Source organism: Cololabis saira, chromosome 4 (genome assembly GCF_033807715.1).
Source record: "Cololabis saira isolate AMF1-May2022 chromosome 4, fColSai1.1, whole genome shotgun sequence".
NCBI classification, from domain to species: domain Eukaryota; kingdom Metazoa; phylum Chordata; class Actinopteri; order Beloniformes; family Belonidae; genus Cololabis; species Cololabis saira.
This window is the reverse complement of record NC_084590.1, coordinates 19,247,098-19,270,483: the sequence shown is the minus strand read 5'-3', so window position 1 is coordinate 19,270,483 and position 23,386 is coordinate 19,247,098. Positions and strand designations below refer to the sequence as shown.

Genomic DNA, 23,386 nt, shown 5'->3' with positions numbered 1-23,386 from the left:
TTTCAAGGTCTGATCTTGCATCAGGCTTGTCTTGCAACCTGCCAGATTATGATTATGCCACACCCAAACAGATGGATGTCTTTACACTCAATAGAGATTACTTAACATCAGTGCTGCAGGATAATTGGAAAAGCAACAAGGAAGAAAGAGTTTTAAAAAGAAAACCGATATAATTTACCCAGAATTTATTAAAAATGAAATATTAGTCATTTGTTTAATAATAACTTTCATTCAAGAGCTAAACAAGATCTACAGCTGCTGAAACAGCTCTACAGCTGCAAAAGTTGTTAACTGAACCAACTAATCCAGCAAGAAATACGGTTTCGTGTTTGACAGGTGTTTGTTGTAGAGTATTCATTTACTCTTCAAACCTTCATCTTTTTACGACGGTCTCATTCCCAGCCTCACGTCCTTGTGTTGTGAGATCAACCATTCCTCCACAGTGCTGTTATGACTCTGGGTTATCTGTACATTCCTGTCAAACGTTCCCAAGGGTCTGAGAAAAGTTTCACTCTCCGTCGTGAGACCCCAAAGCTGATAACGTGGATTGTTGCTGGTGGAAAGCCAGAGAGGGAGTTTTTTATTTTACAGGGTCAAAGCGAAGTCCGCAGCTTATTGAAACTGTTCTTGGACTCATTTCATAACGCATGTAACAAAGTTTGACCTTGGGTGTCCAAACTTTTGCACGCCACTGTCTACTTTCATTCCCAATGATGCCGATCATATGAAGTAATTTGTAGAGACTAAAAGCTGTTTATTTCTGTGTCGTAATGACGAAAGGAACTGAGGGAAGGAAGAAGGTCTGACTGGACATCGCCACGCTTTGCGCCTCAACTTCAGACTTCCTCAGGGCTTAAATTATAATACAAAAGCACCTTTCCATCACCCATCTGATTTGAGGCACAACTTGATAAGTGGGCCTCTGGATGGATATCCATGAGTTCAGCTGTTCCACTTTGAAGCGGCCGTCGAATGACATCGTCCTCCGTCCTCCGCGGTCACAGCAGAAACAGCCCTCAGCTCTGTAATTATGCTCATCATTTATGGCTGGAGATGATTGCTTTCATGTGGCTGCCTTGCTCCCAGGGATACAGTGGCTTAGCGGTGGCAGTGTGTCATGGACCTCGGTGCGTCTGTATCATCTTATAGCCAAGGGGCAGGGTGTGACGGGTGGGTAAGAGGAGATGATAATCCCTTCCTAGGAGCTCTCATGCAAGGCAGCTCACTGCAGCCTGCGTTCAGTTTCAACCTTCTGCGTCTTTTTCATGGTGGCAGTACAGCCGACCCCCCCCCACTCCCAGGAAGAGGCATCTGCACGGGTATCTGTGTGTTTGTGTGTCTGAGAGGACGTCCCAAAGCCGGTGTGTGTCTGTACGTTCAGTTCTCTCCCAGTCAAGCGTGTCCTCCAGCGAGCGTGTGCGCTCATTGGAGGTGACCCATGCAGGAAAGAAGGGTAGGGGTGGGGGTGGAGGGGGTGGAGGGGGTTGCCTATTTACATTGGCAGCAACACAAGGGGAAATGAACTGACTTCAAAGCGGGTGCACAGCTGAATTGTAAAGCGAGCAAGGGAGTCCTCTATGCATGAACTGGCAGACGGGCTCTCAAAACACACAGACATTCCCAGGGCTCGCTCTCCTCTGCACACTCATGCACTAGTCACATGCTGGGCACGTCGCAGTAGGGCCTGGTGGTTCAGGGTCAGCCCTGTGACCTTGGTGAAATGTACAGCACACCCCGACTTGAATGCAGGATAACATGCACAACAAACAGGGAAAAATCTACAACACACTCAAATAGAGAGCTTGTTATAAACTAGGAGAGGTGCACGAATGGAAAATGAGAAAACTGTTCATCCCGGTGGCGGAGCAGAGCTTTTCCTGCAGGTAATACCAGCCTAATACAGTGTTTGTTATCCCGCAGGTATGCTGCAGAGACAGCCCACCATCGAGGACTTTGTGGACGCGCTGGTTTCTGAACTCAACCCCAACTTCGACACCTTCATCATGGACTCAGAAAGCTGAAAGATGACGGAAATTAACTTCACAAGTCAGATAGCGAAGGCCAGCTGACAACAGACGTCGCACTACAGCTACCAAATAGTCTCTTTGTCAGAAAATATCATGTTTTTATATAGGTTGTAACTGTGAAATTGGTTTCTTAAAAACAGTTGTCCTGTTCTCCCGTCAGCGTAACTTGAAGTATATTAAAGATTATGTCCTGTTGCACTTTTCCAGTTATCGGGACTCCCTTGTGTTGCCAGTAATTACATTTCAGCAGGGTTAATACCAACGCGTGCTGAGCCAAACACTCAGTTTCTGCAGTGACTTTAGTCTTTTTTTTTCTCAGTACTGACCTGATGAATGTAATAAATACAGGTTTCATTGTTAATTATGGTTTTCATCTTTTCTTTTGCTTTCATTTTCATGAATTCACTAACTCCGCAGTCACAAACGCTTGCTAAATATCGATTTTCCGCTCGCATAACATCAGAAGGTTGTTTTTTCCTGCTCAAATCAGCATGAGGAACAATACTTAATCTGTTCTTCCTGTCATGTGGCCATTGTTTAGGCTTTGAATTAATAGCGCTCCATCTGTTTTGTCTCACAGGAGTTTCCAGGGAGCGGGGGGGGAGGGGGTTCGAGAGAGACACATATTTTTAATTGTGGATTTTCACAATACTGATGGTTCTGATCTGATTAATAGCTGCTGTTTCAGATTACAGGAAAAAAAAAACCCATCAGTGATCAGATGTGCTGTTGGGGAAACTGTGTGTTTGTTTTTGAGAACAAGTCCTGTTTGGGTGATAACCAGGACGTAAGGGTAAGGCAGCAGACTGGTAACTAAACGTACCCTCCGGGGCGTAGAGTCTGCACCGCACAACAGCTGTTAGCATCTGTTTCAGACAGCCCTCAGTAGCTGAGTCAGGTCTGCAGCTGCTGCCTGAAACAAACCTCTGAGGTGACGAGGAAGAGGAGCTCTGTAACGTTGTTGAGGGCACGTTGTTGTATTACCCTTCAAAAAATGAAGGGTAATATAAGTTCCAGCATGATTCAACAGATTGTAGAGCTTCGTTCAGCAGCAATAATTTGAAGTAGTTGTTTGTTTCCCCTACGACCCCATCAGTCCCTCAAGTTGCGGAGGAATGTTTTGACAACATTGCTTCAGTTTATTGAGGTTTATTAGGCATTTGCTTATCCACAATTGTGTTAGGATCCCATTTCATTTGGGCTGAGGACCAGATTTCGATCAGGACGTTCCAAAACCTTTTTTATTTTTTAGGCATTCTGGTCTAAATCTAGTAATTTTGAATCTGCTACCGTGCTCGACCGTGGGTATGAGGCGTTTCCGCTGAAATGCTGTCAGGTTTTCAACTAACCTAGCACTTGGTCTCATCTGTTCGTGGGTGATTCCACAAGATGCAGGTTTGTCAACCTCAGTCATGCTTGCTTGCTCTTTTAAGATCACAGGGGCTTTTCTTCTCCCAGACCTTGCAAACAAGCTGAACTTACTCAGTCTTCCTCTAATTGTGCTGCCACGGACTTTGTGACTTCATTACAGGGATAAAGTATTGTTCGATTCAGTTGAATATGCCTTGGAAGAAGAGCGATTCTCTTGAATACTCACCCAGTGTGAAAAGTATTTCTTATTGTTAATCATTGAACTTCAAATTGTTTAGAAAGTTGTTTTTTTTTAACCATTTCCAGATTGATCTGCAGCAACAATGGCTTCTCTAAGACAACTGATTATGTTTTTCCCTTTTGACACACAAGTTTAGACCATAATAATGTCAAAATGTCTTCATTATAGAAGTCTGCACACCTGCTAACGATAGCGATGATAACAATGTTTTAATTGCTTAATGGTGATTCACTACTATCAGATATTTTTGACTTTTTCACAAATGAACATAAGATCATGACCAAGTATCAGCTCTTTTTTTCTTTTCTCTTCATCTACTAACTGCCTCGGTTCTAAAATGATCTATCGTCCTACTGGTGGTTCAGTCGTTTTGTGGGTGTATGTATGTTTGACGTTTTTCCTCCAACTCCGTGGACGATCATTTCCGTGTTTCTTGATTTCATGAAAGAATGTGAAGATAATTAAATTGTATTGTTATTTAATGCTTTATTTACAACAATGATACATGGAAGTGACCACTCACAACCAACAACACTATAAATGGGGTGAGAAAAGAAAACATGAAGTCATGTCTACAGTCTGTAACAAAAATATTGACCTATTTACTATTTTACAGTATCTACAACACACAGTGACATTCCTCGTCTTAACTTGCTCCATATGAAAAAGATTGTCTTCAAAGTGCAACACTCACTTTAGACACGTTTCTTCACTCTTCAAACTTTACAACTGTCGCTTCACACACAAAAAGCTTCATAACACCAGCTGCTAGGCGAGCGGTACAGTTTACGTTCTCCTACACATGAAGATACAACATTCTCAAGGCAGAGCAGAGGCTCACTTTGATTCTCTTTGCTCCACAGTAATAAGTAAATACGCCTCGACGTTTGAACTTCATATAATTTAACCCTCTGGGCCAACAGGTTCACATTTTCTTAGTCTTGAGCGTGCAGCTCTGCCTTTTCCCCTGCGGTCTCTGCTGGGCAGTGCTCTCGTTTGCTGGTTCTTGTGTACGTATTCTGTTTGGACCGTCCGACGGAGGGCTCCGAGGTCAGCGAGCAGACGTTTCAAAGAGGCGGCGCGGCGGCGCTTGTGAGCGGCGGCTGTGTGTGTTTGTGTGGAGACTGGTGAGTAATCTGAGACGGAATCCGGCCGCGGCTGTTGTCGAGTCCAGGGAGGTTCAAGGGTGGAACGCAAGTCAAAGAAATCCATGTCATCCTGGGAAGAGATCAGGAAGAGAGCGCACGCATGTGACGATTAGTAACGTATCTGCCCCGAGCCGGCCAAGAGCTGACTGAAAACAGGATAGTCTTGTCAACATCAAAGAACTTGTGATGTCTCTTGTTTCTTTAGCGGCTGCTCGTCACAGACACAGAGCAGAATATCAGTCTATAAAAAGGCAAAGCGGGGAGGATTGTGGGCAGGGGATGTGCAACTTAAACTCTCAGGAGGAATTATACTGTTCATATTACACCTTTTGTGTCTTTTCTGGAATGTTAGGAGCCAAGTGAGAATGATTTATTAATGTGTGATAAACGAAGGAGAAGCGTGTCAAGTAATCTTCGAGTAACCGAATCCTGAACCTGGATTTCAGCCATTTCTGATCTCCTGTTGTTGGAGAGAGCTGCAGGCATAGAAATGTCTACTAACCTTCCTGGGATGCGTGCTTTTTGGGAAGAAATGCGTCAGTCACAGCTCCATTGCAGGACTCCCTCGACCTGGGCCTTTCTTCCTCTTCCTCCTCCTCTCCTTCCACTTCAGGTCTGTCCATTGGTTCTCCACAGCACTGAGGCATCCTAAAATACTCTTCAGGCTCTGAGCTTTCTGTCATGCCACAAGGGCCCCGAGACTCAGACTCTGGAAGTCCATCCACCTTCATCGGCGCCTCCTCACTGAGGTTTGTATTTCTGTGGAGCGTCAGAATAAAATCGGGGGTTATTAAAACATCAAACCTCTGACTCTGTTTGCTTCTGCTTTTTGGTCAATTTCAATGTATCCTTTTACTTTTTTAACCTGTTTTTACCTCTTGTATATTTCTTATGGTTTTACTTTTTTCTGTATGTTGTAGCTAGAAAGGCGCTTATAAATAAAATGTATTATTGTTATACTTTTGATATGTTTATAGCAGTAAATAGTGCTGATCATCCCATTTATTCCGGCTTTCATGGATCCAAAGACCCGACGCAGTTTTAACTTTAAATATTCAGACCTACTAATATCTTTCAAGCTTCTAACTTTCACCCATCCGTCAAGTTTGACAGGGAAAATTCATATTTTTGTGTAAATCTTAAAAGGTACAGGCCAGAACATGCACTGTACATAGTCTCATATGGACATAAATGTATATGTTAGAACCGATTACTTCACCTGACAAGGGACTGCAGATGAAAATTAGCCCGATGGCTATATCTGACATATTTACATTTATGCATTTACTTTTTTAAATGTTTATTAATATGCACTGTCCATATTCTAAAATAAAAAAATACTTTTTGTTAAACAAGGAGATATTGTGTTTTACATTATTTTTGGTGCTGGCGTGGATCGTTCCTTTAGTTTCAGTCACAGTTTGTATGTGATCATCCTGGAGAATATGACTCCCTCACCTGTCACAGAGACTCGTCTGGGACTGGAAGGGACTGATTTCCTGGCTGCGGCCCAGACTGCAGCTCTCATCGCAGCACAGAGACGGGATCAGGTGGACTGGACCTAAACAATTCACGTAAAAATACAACTTCACATAAACGGAAATTCCTCCAATTGATGCCTTCTGTTGATGTTATAAATGCTGCTGGCTCTCCTTACGGTCATTGTTAAAAACAAAACGGCGGGAGTGAACCGTGACCTACCGCAGTTGTGTCCAGATCCCTGGTGACATTGGCAGCAGGGTCTCTGGGGAAAGTCACGGAGCCAGTGTGGGTCGAGACAGGAAAGCTCGGCCCCGGTAAAGGGACAGTCCTGAGGCCTCAGAGACGCTGCTGTAGAAACACAGAGGAGACAGTCCCGTCATCTGATGCAGCAGAAACATCATTCTCACAGAAAACCCTTTAACATGAGAAGTGCCTGACTGTACAGTAGATGACATACAGTCAGGTCCAGAAAAAAAAGCATACAACTCTGCTTCTGTAATTAGTTTTTAACTAATGGTTATCACTGATCTGTAATAGATAAATGAATGATTTACTAACAATGAACAAGTTTAATAACTCATCCATCTTTCACTGAATTGTAATCGTATTCTTATCTGATCGAATTTACTCATTTTCTTTTAGAAAATGTCATTAAATCTCCATCTAACTTGGAACAACAACTGGCAGCATTATTTTGTGACAGAGAGGGCGTGTGTGTCTCAGCTATGTGAAACCACCGACAAAATACTTTAGTCAAGCATTCACTCCGCAACCTCAAAGTATGTGGGAGGGAAAAAAAAGAAAACACTTAAACGGTAACGCCTTGTTAACGTCCATCACTTTCTTTGTTCCTGGTGTGTTTACCCAAATGTGACGTCATTAATTCATCGCGTCAAGGTATCTCATGTCCTTAAACATTTCTGGCTCCACAAACACTGATCATTATTCAAATACCCACAAATATGCAACATCAGGCTTTGATAAGGTTTACCACTGCACCCTGCATGTGACGCTCACGAAGGAGCAAGGAAGTCAAGTTCATACACGAGTACTTGCTGCCTTATTAGGGCCTTAAAAAATGCCTCCATGCATTCATATCCTGCACATTGAATATAACGTAAAGGTCTCTTTGATTGAAAGCAAAAAATGAGAAGTAAAAAAAAATAAAAAGTTTCAAGTGTACTGCCTGTTCAGCACATGTTTGAGATAACCTATCACCATCTAATCTTTATTGTTTGATGTTGTACAGCTAAAAAAGTTTTGGAACACCCGTGAGCTTTCCTTTGTTTCGGGAATCTCGACTCGAGCACATATCGCGCTGGAATTTCATTGACTGTACATTCAGCTGCCGTGGAAGTTCAAAGTTCAGTTCCAGCAGCAGAGTTCAGTTCAGCTTAGAAACCAGTCTGAGGAGCACAGGCTGAAATGTCTAAAAACGAAAAACTTAACATGTTTACCATGTATGTTTCATAGTTCTCAAAATCTGTCATTAAAAATGTGCAAATGAAATCAGGTTTTTGGATGCAGAAAAGGAGACGGGGCGCTTCATGACTGACCGCTGGGCTTCTTCTCCAGCAGCTGTCTCTTGCAGTAGATGACACAGAGGACGAGCAGCGCCAGCAGCACGGTGGCCAGAGCGCTGCAGATGACCGCTGCCAGGGCCATGTCCCGCGGGCTCGTCACTACCGAGGGCAGCGGCACCAGGTTCACACGACCACTGCCTGCAAAAAAACATACAGAAGAGACGAGATGATAGTTTGGCAATGAATGTTTAACAATGAGGGCACAAAAGTAATGGGGGATAAGAAGTTTATCACATATTATCTAACACTCTTCTGCCAGTCAGAATCTGGTAACATGAGAGTAATTATTCTTTGGTGCCTCGAGTCACTCATGTCTTTGCTGAGGTCGAATGAAATGAGCAGCAGAGTTCAAAGACAAAACGCCTGCGGTAGGCTCTCTCTTCATCTGCCTCTGTCACATTCTCCACAGAAGATGAATTACTGACACTTCCCCCTCTTTACCCCATCACCTTTAGGACCCCTCATAATCTGGCATCCATAAACACACAAGATGGACGGGCGTTGAGGAAATAAGTCAGATATAAATGTGTTTGACACAGAGTAAGAAAACATGTTTGACTGACGTTTCAGTACGCCGCGTGCGAGTGTGTGTGTATGCGTGTCGTTGCAGGGATTTCATGATGAAGCTCATTACAGCTCAGGCCCCGCCTGAGGGGAGGCGTGACGTCAGCGTTTAGCCCCCGCCTTCAGGACACACACTTGTGAAGACGTCAGGAATGCTGCTCATTTTACAAGTTCCCACAAATACGGAAAATCAGGGCTTAATGCGGCTTAATGTGAAACATCATGACATTAGACAGATGAACTGGCACTGCTGTCTGAGAAAAACTGGCTCCTGACTCGGGTAATTATAGTATCATTTCATCAAATCCAATATGCCATGGAGACAAAGGGGCAATATTTTGATCAGTATGTAAACTCCCTCTCAAACAGGACAGAAAAATGTTACAGAAAGACGAAAACAACTGATTAGTGTGTTAAAAATAAAAGTGCTGTTTTCTGCTCAAAGCTATATTATATGATTGGTCCTGCTGCAAAGTTTATGTAAAATCCCAATCAAAACATCCAATAATTTTACCAAGTAGCCATCATTATTGTGTGCATGATGTTTGGTAATGGCAATGTGCAATAGGCATTAGCACTTTAAGAAGAAATGAGGCGATGTGTAATCTGCATCAGCACTTTACAAACTCTTGCACTTAAGCACGTAGCACTTTAACTTTACTGTCACCTACTGGTTTATCAATTGCAACTTGTTTTATTGTTTAATGATTTTTATCTAGTTCTGTCATATCTTTTAATGTTGTGTTTTTGTTGGTATGAATGTCATATCTTGTCTACTTTGTCTGCTGATGTCCGATTCTGTGTCTGGCATTAATTTGCCGCGGGGACGAATGGTGGGAATTAGTCTCTGGCTACAACCATACATATTTACACTTGTGTCCATTAATATGTACAGTCCCTGTCTAACAAATAAAGTGAATTGAATTGAATTGGTGCAGGACAAGTATCTCCGTGTACATCCGTGTATCAGTCATTCATTCATTTTTCAAAATAAAACCAAAAGTAAGAAAATTAAAATACATCTCATTTTCTCAGTATTCGTTTCCTAACTGAAATGAAAAAAACGACTTTATGCTCAAATCAATAATGGAAAAAAACGGATAACAACCATTTCCTGTTTTATCCATTTTTGATCTGAAGCAAGTTCACTGAACCGGAAGTTGTCTAGCGTTAAAGCTAACTTTACCAGAAGATTATTTAGCAAAGGTGGAAAATGAATAATTATGTGCTCTTCTGCTACGATAAGAGGGTCACTGAGGACAGACGACATGAACACAGAGAAATCAGGTGTAATTTTCCAGGTAGGTTTTTCTTTATTTATTTTTTTAATTAATATTACTATTTAACGTTATGTTAACGTAACCCCCAAATCTGTCCAATCTTATCTAAATGATCCTCAAGTCTGGCCCTTACATTTGTTTTGCGGGTCCTTGCAGTAAAGCTTGCATCAGATCAAAAATGGATAAAATGAGAAACTGTTGTTATCCTTTTTTTTTCCATTATTCTATTTTGAGCATAAAATTGAAAACTGAAAAAACGAATCGTTATCCGTTTTTTCATTTTAGTTAGGAAACGAATACTGAGAAAATTAGTTGTTTTTTCGTTTTCTTACTTTTGGTTTTATTTTGAAAAACGAATGATACGCGGATTGAAATTCCCTCTGTTAAAGGAGAATGCTGACAGTTTTCAATATGGGCTCCAACTTCCTTTGTCCACTCAGTTTCTCTTCCTACTTAATTGTATTTAGGGTCACAGGGCTCTGCTGGTGCCTATCCCAGCTCATTACAGGGCTACACTCTGGACAGGTCAGTCCATCTGAGAGAACATCCAAACTCACAGAGAGACTCCGGCTAGGTTGGGAATTGAACTAGGATTCTTGTTGCTGTGAGGTAACAGTGCTAACCACTGCCAGCCATCATGCTGCTTAGTTGTCTTTGTTTTGTGGAGTGAAATATGGATGAGCACAAAAACTGTTGCGATTATGAGCATCATTGCGTTAATGATGACACCACTTGCATCCTTGTTTTCTTTATGATTTTTGCCTTAATACGCCACAATTGATATGAATTAAAACAATCTAAAGTTTTGGCTTTCAGCTTTCATTTGAGAAGCACAACCAATGGGAAAATCGGTAGCCTATTAGGTAATTGCAGCTATTTATTATTAATATTTATGTTTAATTTATGATAGAGGTAACAAAGGGGCAGGGTTAAATAAGTTTTACTTCTACCTGCTCCTTTTCGGATACTGTTTTTTTGTCCCCTGTTTGTATTACGTTTTTGTTGTTTTTTTTCTGTATGTTTTGAATTTGTTTTAAAATCTTATATTTTTTTCCTTATGTGTTCGAAATAAACAATTCAATCAATCAATCAATCAATCAATCAAGTTTCGCAAAAACTTGGTATTTACCATTCGGGAATTGTTAATTTTAAGCAAAATATCTACATTTTCAGGGGATGGAAAACATTTGCACTATTGACTGAGTTTGTTGTTGGTTTGGTTCATACCCTCGTTACTTCAAGACAAGGGAAGCACATAGAAGGTCTGGAGTTATTACCAGTTGTCAAATCAAAGGAGATCTCAAAGTTTAGGAGGCCAACATTAGACTGAAAAAAACAACATATATGAGAGATGAATTCTTTGTATGGAGAAAACCCAGATAAACTTGTATCAGAATGATGGGGAGATGGGCTCATGATCCAAAGCAGACCACATCCTGTGTCAAACATGGTGGAGGCAGTGTTATGGTATGGATATGTATGAAACAAGCTCACTGGTGTTTATTGATGATGTGACTGCTGACAGAAATAGCCAGATGATTTTTCTGTCCAAGTCAGTTGACTGATCTCAACGCAACAAAGGATGATTTTCAGTGACTGAAGACGTGAAGACCTTCAAACGAGCAGCAACTGAAGACGGACCTCTGATAAAACATCTTCAGGGAGGAAAGTCAGAATCTGATGAGCCCTATGGGCTTCAGCCATTAGGCAGTTATTTACTGAAGAAGATTTTCGTTCAATTATTAAAAATTGTGGATATGTTTACAAACAAACAAACAAAAAAAGCATGAGAACTCCAAAGAAACAGCAGTGTGAGTTTTCACTCAGCGTTGCATCAGCACGTAAGCTGCACGGCTCACATGACAGCATCTGTTTGCAGCTTTCACGGCAAATTGGAGGACTAACAATGGCACGCCTGTAAATCAAACTGGGGGAACTTTTTGCTACGAGGCCACGTTCAACTACCACAGCACAATTAACTTTGATCTTTGTCAGTAATCAAATAAACATGTCCTGATCGACATATGCATGATGGTGAGGGTGTAGGTTAGAGTAAACAGTGAAAGAAAGCCTACATGGCTGTAAAGTAGATCAAGCCCTCACCAGAGAGAAGGGCAGATATAATGAATTACTTTTTGTTTGAGATTTTTTTTTTTCCCTGTGAGCTCTTCTGTTTGCTCTTCAGTGTATTAATCAGCCATTTTACATTAAAGGGCTCTTTGTTTTGCCATGTAAACACTGCTTTAGCTTGGAGAGCGTTTTTCCCCCCCTTGAGACAGATAGGGGATAAGGGCATTTTAACATTCCATCTAAAGGACAAAAAACTCAGACTGACACAGGAGGCACAGCAAAAAAAAAAAAAGAGTGATAAAAGCAGTGAAACGTGCATAATGTCAGCATGGCACATTCCAGTGGCAGATCTTAAAAACGGCTGCAGCAACAGGCAGTCCTGGTCTATATAATTTCCTGTTTATACAGTCATGTTTGTATTTAAAAGCTTTGCCTGCAGTAGCGTTGATAAGTTCTTATTTGCACTGAATCCTGCTGGTCAAACTGGAGGATAAATAAACATGAAATCACTGTTGAGCCGAGAAAGCATGGTTTTCAATTAAAATATCACCATCCTGTGATGAAAATCTACATTTACTCCCCAACGAAACATCGTTATTCGTCACAAAGACTGCATTAGACGTCTCCGTGCTGTCTCTCCAGGCTTGGGACCGTCACTGAGTCATGTCCAGGATTCTTGTGTTGTACTCAACACCTGACCATCATGTTTAAACTCCGTCTTCATTGTGAAGGTCAAATTCAGCTCATCCGAGGTGAGTATCAGCACAAAGGCAGACTGTTATCGAAGAGCCAGCAGCTGCAGCAAACACAGATAAACCCCGCTCCATTGAGCAGACCTCACCTGCTGATATTATCTCCACACAAACCAGACCAATAAACCGCAGCCTTTCATAGACTCCCAGCCTGTTGACTTTATGGAATGCCAAATAGTCCAAATAAAAGAAGCACGTCTTTACACCTCTGAGGAATCTTTGACTTTTGTCCCGACAAAGTCTTTCAAGGGTTTCTTTTAAGGGGCCGAGCTCTTGTGTTAAACTCATCTGATTGACAGAAAAAAGGAGGAATGTACACACATTTTTGTTTAGCGTCTTTGGCCCACACAGGTTACTGTTTCAACTAAGGACAGTTTTTGATTTGTTTTGTATAAATTTAGACTTATTTCAGTTGGAAATAAAGGTATTATGTGGTACTGCCTTTGGAGAGTGTAAGATCTGCTTTTCCTCATCCATATACACGTTATTTCAAGGGTTTTGGTGTCTGTGACATAGCTGCTTTAATTAATTTCCCTTCGGGGATTAATCACATTTTATTTTTGTTTTTTTTTTAATAACCAGTTGTTTTCAGCTTCTGGTAGATTTAAAGATCAACACCTAGGCCAATACAGCAGAATCAAGTAGAATAATTAAAGATGAAAGTTTTATTTTAGTTTTTTTCGGTCTGTGGTAAAACATTTATTTTTCATTTTTAATGTTATTACTTCTAGTAAGAAACAATATTACAGCCATCAGAGGTGGTGGTTTGATAGCTGTGTTGTAATTTGACTAAGACAACAGGAAGGACAAACATATCTTGGATCAGGAGTCATCATGATCCAACATTCCTACATCTGAGTGGCTTAAGTGAATGTGTTTTTGAATACTGGATCCTCTGGTTTGAATTGCTGGTTGACTGGAGTGTTTCCTGCACTTTGATCTCTCCCAGTTATGGTGAGACCTGCATGAACTTCAAGTCAGCATGTTACAGCAGAACTGAGGAACATGGAAGTCAGCACGAGCGATTTCTTTCGACTACTCCTCATCCGTCTGAAAATGTAACAATATCCAATATTTTTTTAATGATAAATATAATAAAACATAATATCCATCACCCATGCCTACTTATTTCTACAACTAAGAGTTACAGGTATCCGCTCATGCCTTTCCCAGTTCTCTTTAGGCCAAAGGCAGGGGTACACCATGGAGAGGTTGCTAGTCCATAGCAGGGGCATATACAGATAAACAACACACACTCCTATGGGAAGTTTAGAGTAACAATTAAGCTGAAATACAGGTTTTTGGATAGTGTGAGGAAGCTGAGTCCAAAGAAAACAAACTAATTAAACTTTAACAGCCTAATAATGAGGATGATATGAATAGGACATCCCTGACTTTTTCAGAAATACAATGTGGAGGGGCTCACAAACATATTACTGATACGTTGCAAAGATGTCTGAACTGTTTTTGGAAACACTGTTGCACTAATATGGGTTGAATGTTAAATGTTTTATGGCTGCATTTCAACACCATAGTTTTAGTTCACTGAACAAAAACCAGATGAAAATCATGTTTCCCTCGCGTGTAAATCCAGTAGTAATAACGGCCGCGAGCGCACATATCTGTCTGGTCGCCTCTATGCTCCACTGTGGACGAGTCGACTCTGAGATCCATCAGGACAGAAAGACTTCAGCAGATGAAACACATTAAAGGCTGAAGGAATCCATAAAACACCATCTCAATTTTACCCGACTCCAAAAAGCCACTGGGGGAAAGGGAGGATTGGGGGGGGGGGGGTTAAGATTTACAGTCCACCACAGTCTGTGACTGCCTCCCCTGCACAGCTGCACCGCTGCCCCAGGCCAGTGTGGCCTACCAGACTGATCTGCCCTTTAAGTTTTCACCGCCCTCCTCAAGATAACAGTGGGGGGTGTAGGGGGGGTGCAAGACTTTAAAACATGCTGGAAATGCTCCACTGAGAGTCCTTGTAGCGGCTAACTATCAACTATGCTCCCAGACACAATGACCATTTTGTCTAACAGGCCTCCTCAAGTATCAAAACGGGAAGCGGCACAGATGGACAAATGAGCAGACACAGGGAGGCCAGTTGTTTTAAGGTCAGCGTACACAACCTGTACGCTCATAATCCAGATAAATAAAGACATACGATTAAAGAGCAAATGGTCTGATGTAGGCAGTAATTTTGTGTGCAAAGAGAACCTAAGTTGTTTTTATTGTATGCTACTTTGGAGCTGCCTCCATTTATTCCACACTAGGGTGTTATTTCTGACTTGCGCGCCTCAGATGCTCATGTTGCCAAAAGCCTGCTTAGAAACAGCTGCTGTACACTCCGCCATCAGGAAGTCACACTCAATTACCAAAGGTATAAGTTAATTCTCCTGTTGGCCCTATGTGCAAACCTGAAATCATAAGGTTGCACTTAACTACTTATAAAGGCCAGAAGGAAGAAGTTAATTGCTGGTATGCGAGCACTGCTTTGTATACTTATTGTAACACCCCTCACTGCCTGCTTTTTGCACAATGGCAATAAATTATGCTGCTCAAACCAGCGCAGTTTTCCGTGTGTTTACTTTGGTCGTGAATTCAAAAACATGCAGAACCGTGCAGCAGTTTGTAAACGTTGTTGAGATATGTTCCATCCAGAAACACTGACAGCGATTTCATTAAGGAAGTTTGCTCATTTAATCCAAACTCGTCCAAATGAGTGACGTGCTCTGAGCCTATCTAATCCAGTGTTGGCAAAGTCGCAGTTATGTTAGTGGTATCTATTTCAGCTTTTCAACTGCTCGGCTTGTAAATCCAAGCATTCATCTGCACACATAGCATTGCTGGCTGCCTTGGTGGGACTTAGTGAATGAAATATAGCTTGCTCCACCCTTCAAAGGCTGTGGCTCTGGTTACTCTAGGGATCTTGTGCCGGCATGTTGGATGTGTGGATGTATGTATGGGCGTTGTTGTGGCACCCAATCCTGGATTTTGGTTCTGGTAGCTTTTGGCCAGCAGTTCAATAGAATGCTGTAGATGGTTTTGTTTGCTTTCAGACTATTATAGCCCTGTTGTTTCATGTAAAAACATCTCCTATTGAGAATGGGGGATGAATAGCCTGCTTCATGGGAACATTTCAGACCATTGTTAAGAGGTCAAAAAAAAAAAAAAAAAAAAAAGAGCTTACAGTTGGGCTCGTAGGGAGGTGGAGGGTCTCCACAAGGTATGCACTCCATGTCTTGAAATCCACTTAATTTTGTCTTCCTGTAGTACCTGTTCAGAGTACATGAATACATGTTTATTGAACAAAACACTTATTTGTTTAGACTACAACGTGAAGAGCCATCAACCGTTCTTGCGCTGATTCCTCACCCTGGCAGACAGTCGCCACACACGGCATTGCTGGTGGTAGAGCAGTTGCCCTTCTGGAAGCGGTTGATGAGTGCACAATCCAGACAGGGCTTGCACTTCTGCAGGCTCCGGTCCTCTTTGAAGCGACTGCTCCGGCAGGGCACACACCGGGCATCTTCTCCATAGCCAAAGCCACATTCCTGGAAGGATTAACAGGAAAAATACACCGGGTAAGAGGTGGGGTTTGTTGGTTTGAGCTGATGTGCAGATGGTAAAGAGAGGGCTTGAATGTGAACCGCTGGGGGTCCTGGAATTAAAGAATGATCTCGGCTCACGGGATCAGAGGCAAACAATGACCTGCCCCTTTTGAGAGCCCACTTTACACTGGCAATAATCTCCCTGACTCTCTCAGTGTGAATGATTGGCCTTCCGCTGCAAGGCCCCGAAGGCCACAGATTTGAATAATAAAGACTCTCGGGGACACCCACTGTTGTATTATTGCAAGTTTATTGCTGGGTTTTTGTGCAACTCCCACTCCAAGCAGACTGTGTGAGTGTCCCGTTGATTGAGAGGCCAGCAAGCAAAGGAAAAGCTTCACGAAGATGGTAAGAACATGGAGAGGTAGATGGAGAAAATGAAATGAATACTCTTTTTGTGTGCAACAATTGGAAGTGCACATAAAAAGCACAGCTTCCTACGGCTGTGTGAACAATCTAATGCTAAAGCTCCTTTTGATTATCTCACCTAATCATACCGATAAATTATGAAATGTATTTCTGATATTTTTTTCTGAGATCAAATACACCTTTTTATGTTTGTTTGAGTTACAAATATATCACACTCATCTTTAGCCAGATTTAACACTTTCTTTCATCAGACCATCTGGAACTACAGAAAGGTAAACGTCTGTAGAAGTTTTGGTACAAAACTACCATTTTGGTGAGAAGAACTCTCTCCACACTGCTATTTATTTCCACCTGTCGCTGCAGGTGTAAATTTGGTGTCTTTCCTGGGTGGTTCTCTTTCACATCCCTGAAAACTCGACTGAAAATCCAATGACCTCAGTGTCAACTTGGCATTAATATGACAGCTGATATGACTGTACGCCACACAGAGAGGATAAAACCCTGAGGAGATTACATCATGCATTGATCATTCATTATCAGCTGTGTAGCAGCTGTGCGGCTGTTATCCGTGTGGCCCCGCTGCCATAGAAATCCTGGAGGACAGGAGCGGACCGCTCATATATCATTAAATCGAAGGTCAGCTTCAAACAGGGCCTCTCTCTGCTCTGCTCTCTTCACCCGTGTCCTGTTTCACTGCTCGAGCTTGCAAACTGGCTAGAATGTGGGCATGAGATTTTGATACGACTACTGGGATCGGAAAAAAATGAAAATAATGATTAGAGGTAAAGGTCTTGCAATGGCACCGCAGAGTCGGGAGAAGAAAATGAGGAATTTGGTCCTTCCAGCCAAACACATGTGAGCCTGACATTGAACCCTTGGGCTGCGCCTTGCCCGGTGGACCAGCTAGGACTGGACAACTGCAGCTGTTGCTATGAGCTGTCCATATAAGGCTTTACTCTCTCACACAGCAGAGCAAGGGAACCAAGAGAAGATGCAGAAAGGGAGGACTGATGAGTGAAAAAAGAGGAGAGGCAGATATATGCATGTCATGGTCTTGCTTCTCTCAAGAGACTGAATCACTACAGGCAGAACGATTACCACAGGACCGAACCCAGTAAAATGGTCCACAACAAAGCACCGCAGATACTGCCTGGTGACCCACTTTCACATGTAGCAAGGGGCCCCTGGACAATTGATCCCCTCTAAACCTAGCGCTGGCACAGGGGCACAAGCTCTGTCCGCGGCACGATGGGCTGATGCTGCATAGACACAAGCAGGTCAGAACAGAGAAACAAAAGGAAATGAAGCCAACTCCTGCCCCTCTGGTCCAAGCAGTGCAGATCATCAAGGAGCGATGGCTTTCTCCTTTTATCCTTGATAACAAAGCGCAACAAAGCTCACACCCTGTTGGCAACTAAAAAGAAGAAGTTGATGCTATTATTTTTATGAAAAGGGGAGAGCACAAAGTGCAAGGTTTTGTAACGCATAATTACAGTTCAATAAACCCTTACATACTGCATTTATGAAATGAATGGTACTCTGTTATTTGCTACAACCAGTTGAGGGACAATATAATTCAAAAACCATTAGATAAAAAGGAATGTTTTGAAATAGGAACGTCCTCTACGGATGGACAAAAAAAAAACAAAATTAAATGACTGTTGAAAAATAAACCCTCACTTTCCGTAAAGTACTCAGTTTCACATCAAAACCAATTAAATAAAACAACAACAAAAAACAGATGCTTAACATCCCGCTTCCCTGCATGCCCTATCTCCTGATCTAGTTTTGGTGAGACTGCAGAGCATAACAGCCGTGTGAAGGGGAGTGAGGGGGCGAGTTGGCTGGTTCCTGAAGCATGTTCAGACGGACAGATATTTCTGAGATTAGGAGGGAATCGCAAGGGGGAGGGCCAGTCATATGATCCCGTGATGAAACAACACTGAAATTAATGCCAAGTAAGTTAGAGCAGAGGTCTGTTCAGCTCTAAACACCCGCACACCTTCCCTGTTTTCATGTCCAAGACCATTACTATTCTTTAGACACGAGAATCATGTAGAAAATGCTGGCAGACTAGGAATATGCCCCTTCGGTTACTTGTGCTGCTTATGCACTCCTTGTAACTCTCTTCATCCAGTGCCACCCAGAGGCCACCCTTTGTCCTGGAAGTGTGGCTGGAGGAAATGTTCCTCCTACATCCTACACAATACAGACTCATCTAACTGGTGTGTTCCTGCCTTTTATTTATTTATTTTCTTACAACTGGCAGTTTTCCAGCATGCACTGGAAAGCCAATAAACCCTTCCTTCTTTCACGCTTACTACAACACAACCGACTAAGTAACTGCTGATGAATGAAACCTAAAATAAAATAAGTCATGGAGACAAAGAGTTACTGGTTTTAACAGGCGTTCTCTCTGTGTGGGTGGTTCTTTTAGCTGGAGTTAGTGTGGCAGAGCTAATTGATGTTCGTCAGCCGGCCTCAGAGCAGCTTCCAGAGGCAAACTTCCAGAGCAAACTGGGCCGCATTCCTCTGGGATCTCTATGGCAGCTGCACAGAGGGACTCCAAAAGTCTGCTTTCCTCCCCAACAGTCAACCGCTGCCTTTCCGATTGTCTTGGTTACTCAGAACGCAAATCACAAGATTTTAGTCTGGGAAACCTTTTCTGAGTCCAGGCCCCACTCTTCGCTTTCAGCCAGCATCCCGCTACTTTCAGAGAAAGAGTGAGGTAGCCAATTATTAACCAGGACCCCAGGGTGGCTCGCAGCACTCATGCCTGTTGAGCTGGCAGAGGACCACTGAAGCGTATTACCAACCACAGAGTGCAATTCTGTGTGCACACAGATTAAAGGCAACTGGACTGTTTTACATGTGTGCAACAGATGTAAAGGAGTGACACTGAATTTTCCCATCAGCACTCAAGGACATAGTTAAGTGTAAATTCATGTAAAAATCTGTGTCCCGTTTCTAATAATTATTTTTAATGTCATTGCCATATTCTTTATATGTACAATAAATAAACATAATATAAATTAAAAAGGAACAACTCTCTGAAACAATTCAGCTCTGCAATTTTTCATTTAAGTTCCCTAAAGGGCTTTATGAAATGCAACGTGCAATGTCCCATACCATTGACTATATCGTGTTGCTGTTTTGCATTAACCTTTTTGAATATCAAAACAAGGGGAAACTGCACTTGGAAGGCGTGGATTGATCTCAACATTTTCTTCAACTATTGCAGCTTTGATCACTGCAATGCTCGCTGTAGAAAACTATTCCAGAGGGCATTTACCCACCGGCTGATATTAAATCACAATCCTTACTGGCTTTTACATCGCTTCCCTGCACTTGCAAGGGTGGGTATGTGCATAGCTGCAGCCAGAGAGGAAAGCCTTTTGCTTACCAACCTTAACTGACACTACAGAGGCCTGTTTGTACAAAGCACACAAAAACCTATGGCTAAGGGGGTGGAAGAAAGTGTATTCTCTGTCGAGAGAGCGGCAAGCTTAGGCATGGCTTGCTTCAGATGGTGAAAACAATAAGTTGGATGGGAAGCAGTGGAGTAAAACAATGGAAGTCATTCAGTTGTGGGAGGTCAAAAGTATGGGTGTGACTGATTAAAGAAGGGTCGGTGTTCTACAAAAGCTAATAACGGCTTTGCTGTTCTCTGCATAAAAGGGAGGAAGTCATAAATAATGTGGGGTCCCTGGACAACATGTATTTTTTTCTAAATACTGACGTACAATCTTTTCATGAACTCAACTATTTTTCCCGTAACCCTTTTCAGAAGGAGAAGCTGATTCAACAGGACTGTTATGGATCCCTAGGGTGACCACACTTTGTATAAACAATTGGCAGCACTTTTTCCTTTCCGTGGCTCGATAGAAAACAGATACAAGAACAAGAGTGCTTTTGAAAAACCTGCCCATAATAAATGTTGGAAATAGTAAATAAGATAATAAAAGCCAAAACAGTTAGGCTCCAACCTTCGAAAGTTCCTGTCCTGCATCACACTGTTTGCAGGGTTTGCAGTTCCCAAACCGGTCCTTGTACTCCTGTTCTCTGCACTCTCTGGTCTCCTCCATGGCTCTCACGTGAATCTGAGAGGCACAGACAATTGGAGAAAGTCAGAAATTCCTGCATTTCATCACCACTTTTATCCACAGCAGATAAAGCATACTCATTCCTCAGCTATGGATCGCTTTCTCTTGTAATACTTCAAGGGGGTCTAGCCCTTTAACGTGGACTACTGTTGAGAATAAGTCTGAAAATGCTGAGATGGGATAAGATCAAACTTTAATGAGCCTGGTGGGAAAACTGTGCAGCTGCAGCAGAAAAATCTAAGTCAAAGGCAACAATACAGTGAAAGCCACAAGCAGAATATACTAAAGAAGTAAATGTAGTCAGATCAGTGCAGTGGATGAGGGTTCATTTGATTTATAGCATTAACAGAGTGTCTCTCTGAGGGATTTCACAGACCCCACTGAGTGAGCACTCGCTTCCGAAACATTGATAGGAAGTTCAGGTAAATCAGGCATGTACAGCTTGTGCAAATGCTAAATATTTGCAGATTCTCTGCTTTGCTCAGGTTTTACAATCTTATACATGCAGTAAATATTCTGACTTATACTGACGTTTGCCCAAGAGAGAAGATGTACACAGAAATAACAGATTTTGACAAACTGACATAAACATATCATAAAACAGCAGTGACAATGGAGCGACCACTTACCACGGCTGAAAACATGACATGTGCAGCTAGAAGGAGTGACAAGGTGTGCTGAAGCTTCCAAACCATCTTGATGCCACTAGTTGCTTTCAGCTAAAAGGAGGAGGCAACAGTCAAACACTTGCGTGTGCATGTTTCTTCTTGATCATACAATTTATCCAGACAGAAAATCCAATTTGGTTTTCTTAGATCACGTGCAACAAAATAATCAGGCTTTGATTTGACCGTTTCCACCAGATACAGGCAGGTTGGGATTTGTTTAACCTCTCAACCCCCGCTAATGTGCTGGTGAGGCTGTGATTTCCAGTTTTACTTGACTGTCTTTAAATGACAAACATTAAAACAAAACATTTCCATTTGATATCAGTCATTGAAACACAGAAGTAATGCATTTCATAATTCCACTGTCATTAGACACCCATATAGCTCATATGAGGCCAGATTCCAAAGAGAAATTCAGTTTTTCAGATGCTCTAAGTAAAGGAAAAAGTTAACTACCATGTTTTTTTATGTTTCTTTAATTAAGCAGCACACTATACAGCAAAATTAGGCAAAAAAAAGGATAAAACTGATCAATATATTGACTTATCCCATCAGTGAAAAGGATAGACTTACAATACTCCAATTTCGATCCTAAGCCTCAATCCCAATGATTGTAAAAAAAATCTGTTTCTATTATAAAACCCGTCATTCTCAAATTATGTTTTTCAGTCTGTTTTGTATAAGAGGGGTTTTCCGAGTCTCAGACATTAGGTCTCCATTTGAAGAAACCATAAAGCCCAGTCCCCCCTTAGTTAAATTGCTTAAGTTTTCCTGGATGCCTGTGGGGTCAGAGTTATGTTACTGGGTTTCATAAACACTCAACAACTGAGCCAAAGAAAGACGAATATGGTTCAACATACAGCATATTCAGACCAGACACATACTGAGGTTTTATCAAAGGAATGTATTGATTTCTGACTCTGGGGGATTGAGAAAGAGAGGGATATCTTCAAAGCAGTGAGCTTCCTTTGCAGTTTGGAGCCCCCCTGGGGAAACCTATCTAACTTTGAACACTTCTGCTACCTACTCTAAAGGCTGGGTTTAAATACGTTGACATTTCCAAATGTATGGCTTCAATAGTTGAGTAGCGGAGGTGGAAAATGCGTGCGAGTGTGTCAAACATGTTAAAAGCGCCTTTAACTTATTGGTACTTTTGATCTAAGACTGTAGGATGAAATGATGTTGTATACCAAATAGTCCAAACACTAACGACAAGCGGTCAAAAATAAGGAAGAAAGAAAAAAGGAAAAAACTGACTGTTCCCATACTTATGTTGATGCAAAGGCTCAAAACTGCATCATAGTTCCACTTTGATTCGTTGCGGTGTTACTCTGGCTTCAGGGGAAGAAACGTAAATGGCCCCAAAAAACACTAAACTAAAAGCGTCTCTTACCTGATGAAGAAAAAGGGGGCAGCCGGTGTTTCTGAAAAGTGTCCAGCAGCCCGGTGAAAGTCGTGGCGGCTCGTGTCCCGCACCGGTCCGGTACCGTGCTGCTCACCGAGCCATCGCTGCAGCGTCTCTGCTGAACCGCTCCAGTCCCGGGACGCGGCGCGAGCGCACACACGGCGGCCACATCAAAGGCGGGGAGGGGGCGGGCCTAGCGCGTGCATCTGATCTGTGATCAGCGAGGCTACATCAAAGCGCCGGCTTCACACACACACACACACACACACACACACACACACACACACACACACACACACACACACACACACACACACACACACACACACACACACACACACACACACACACACACACTGGTAGAATGGTCACTCACTGCCTTTTGGTTTCTAACAAACTACATAGAAAATATAGAGAAGTAGTCCGTCAATAACAAATGTGGACAGAGAGCACTTTTTACGAACTTAAAAAACGTTGAGTAGTAAACAACTAATGGCCCCTTGATGTTTTCCATGTTCACTTTAATGACAGAAAGTTCAGCAGGTGTCCTCCCACAGGACGCAGTATGCCACTGCCTACTCGTTAACTGTTTATTTGTGTGTGTATATGTCGGTATTAAATTATCTAGGAAGCCGTCATCTTTGTGAGTGGCTGTTGTCATGACGTCAATGCGCGCCTCTGTGGTAGGATTTGCCTAACCTTACTCTAT

At 42.2% G+C, this 23,386-nt stretch overlaps 2 protein-coding genes across 2 annotated transcripts in view; one reads left to right on the top strand and one right to left on the bottom strand.

Annotated features, from left to right (window-relative positions):
• The window catches only part of LOC133441610 (mitochondrial intermediate peptidase-like), a 37,246-nt gene extending 33,950 nt beyond the window's left edge, over nt 1-3,296 (top strand). The window contains exon 20 of the mRNA XM_061719086.1: nt 1,921-3,296. Within this exon, the coding sequence (XP_061575070.1) occupies nt 1,921-2,021 (101 nt within the window). The 3' untranslated portion in view covers nt 2,022-3,296. The remainder of the gene's footprint in view (nt 1-1,920) is intronic.
• An 809-nt stretch (nt 3,297-4,105) lies between these two features.
• On the bottom strand, nt 4,106-22,815 carry tnfrsf19 (tumor necrosis factor receptor superfamily, member 19). The gene is made up of 10 exons (XM_061719087.1): nt 22,666-22,815; nt 21,234-21,323; nt 20,488-20,601; nt 15,897-16,075; nt 15,712-15,797; nt 7,826-7,990; nt 6,489-6,617; nt 6,246-6,348; nt 5,290-5,546; nt 4,106-4,857 (listed from the first exon to the last, which is right to left on the bottom strand). The coding sequence occupies exons 2-10, from the start codon at nt 21,297-21,299 to the stop codon at nt 4,853-4,855; spliced, it is 1,104 nt and encodes a 367-aa protein (XP_061575071.1). The 5' UTR covers nt 21,300-21,323; nt 22,666-22,815; the 3' UTR covers nt 4,106-4,852.
• Nucleotides 22,816-23,386: the final 571 nt, after the last annotated feature.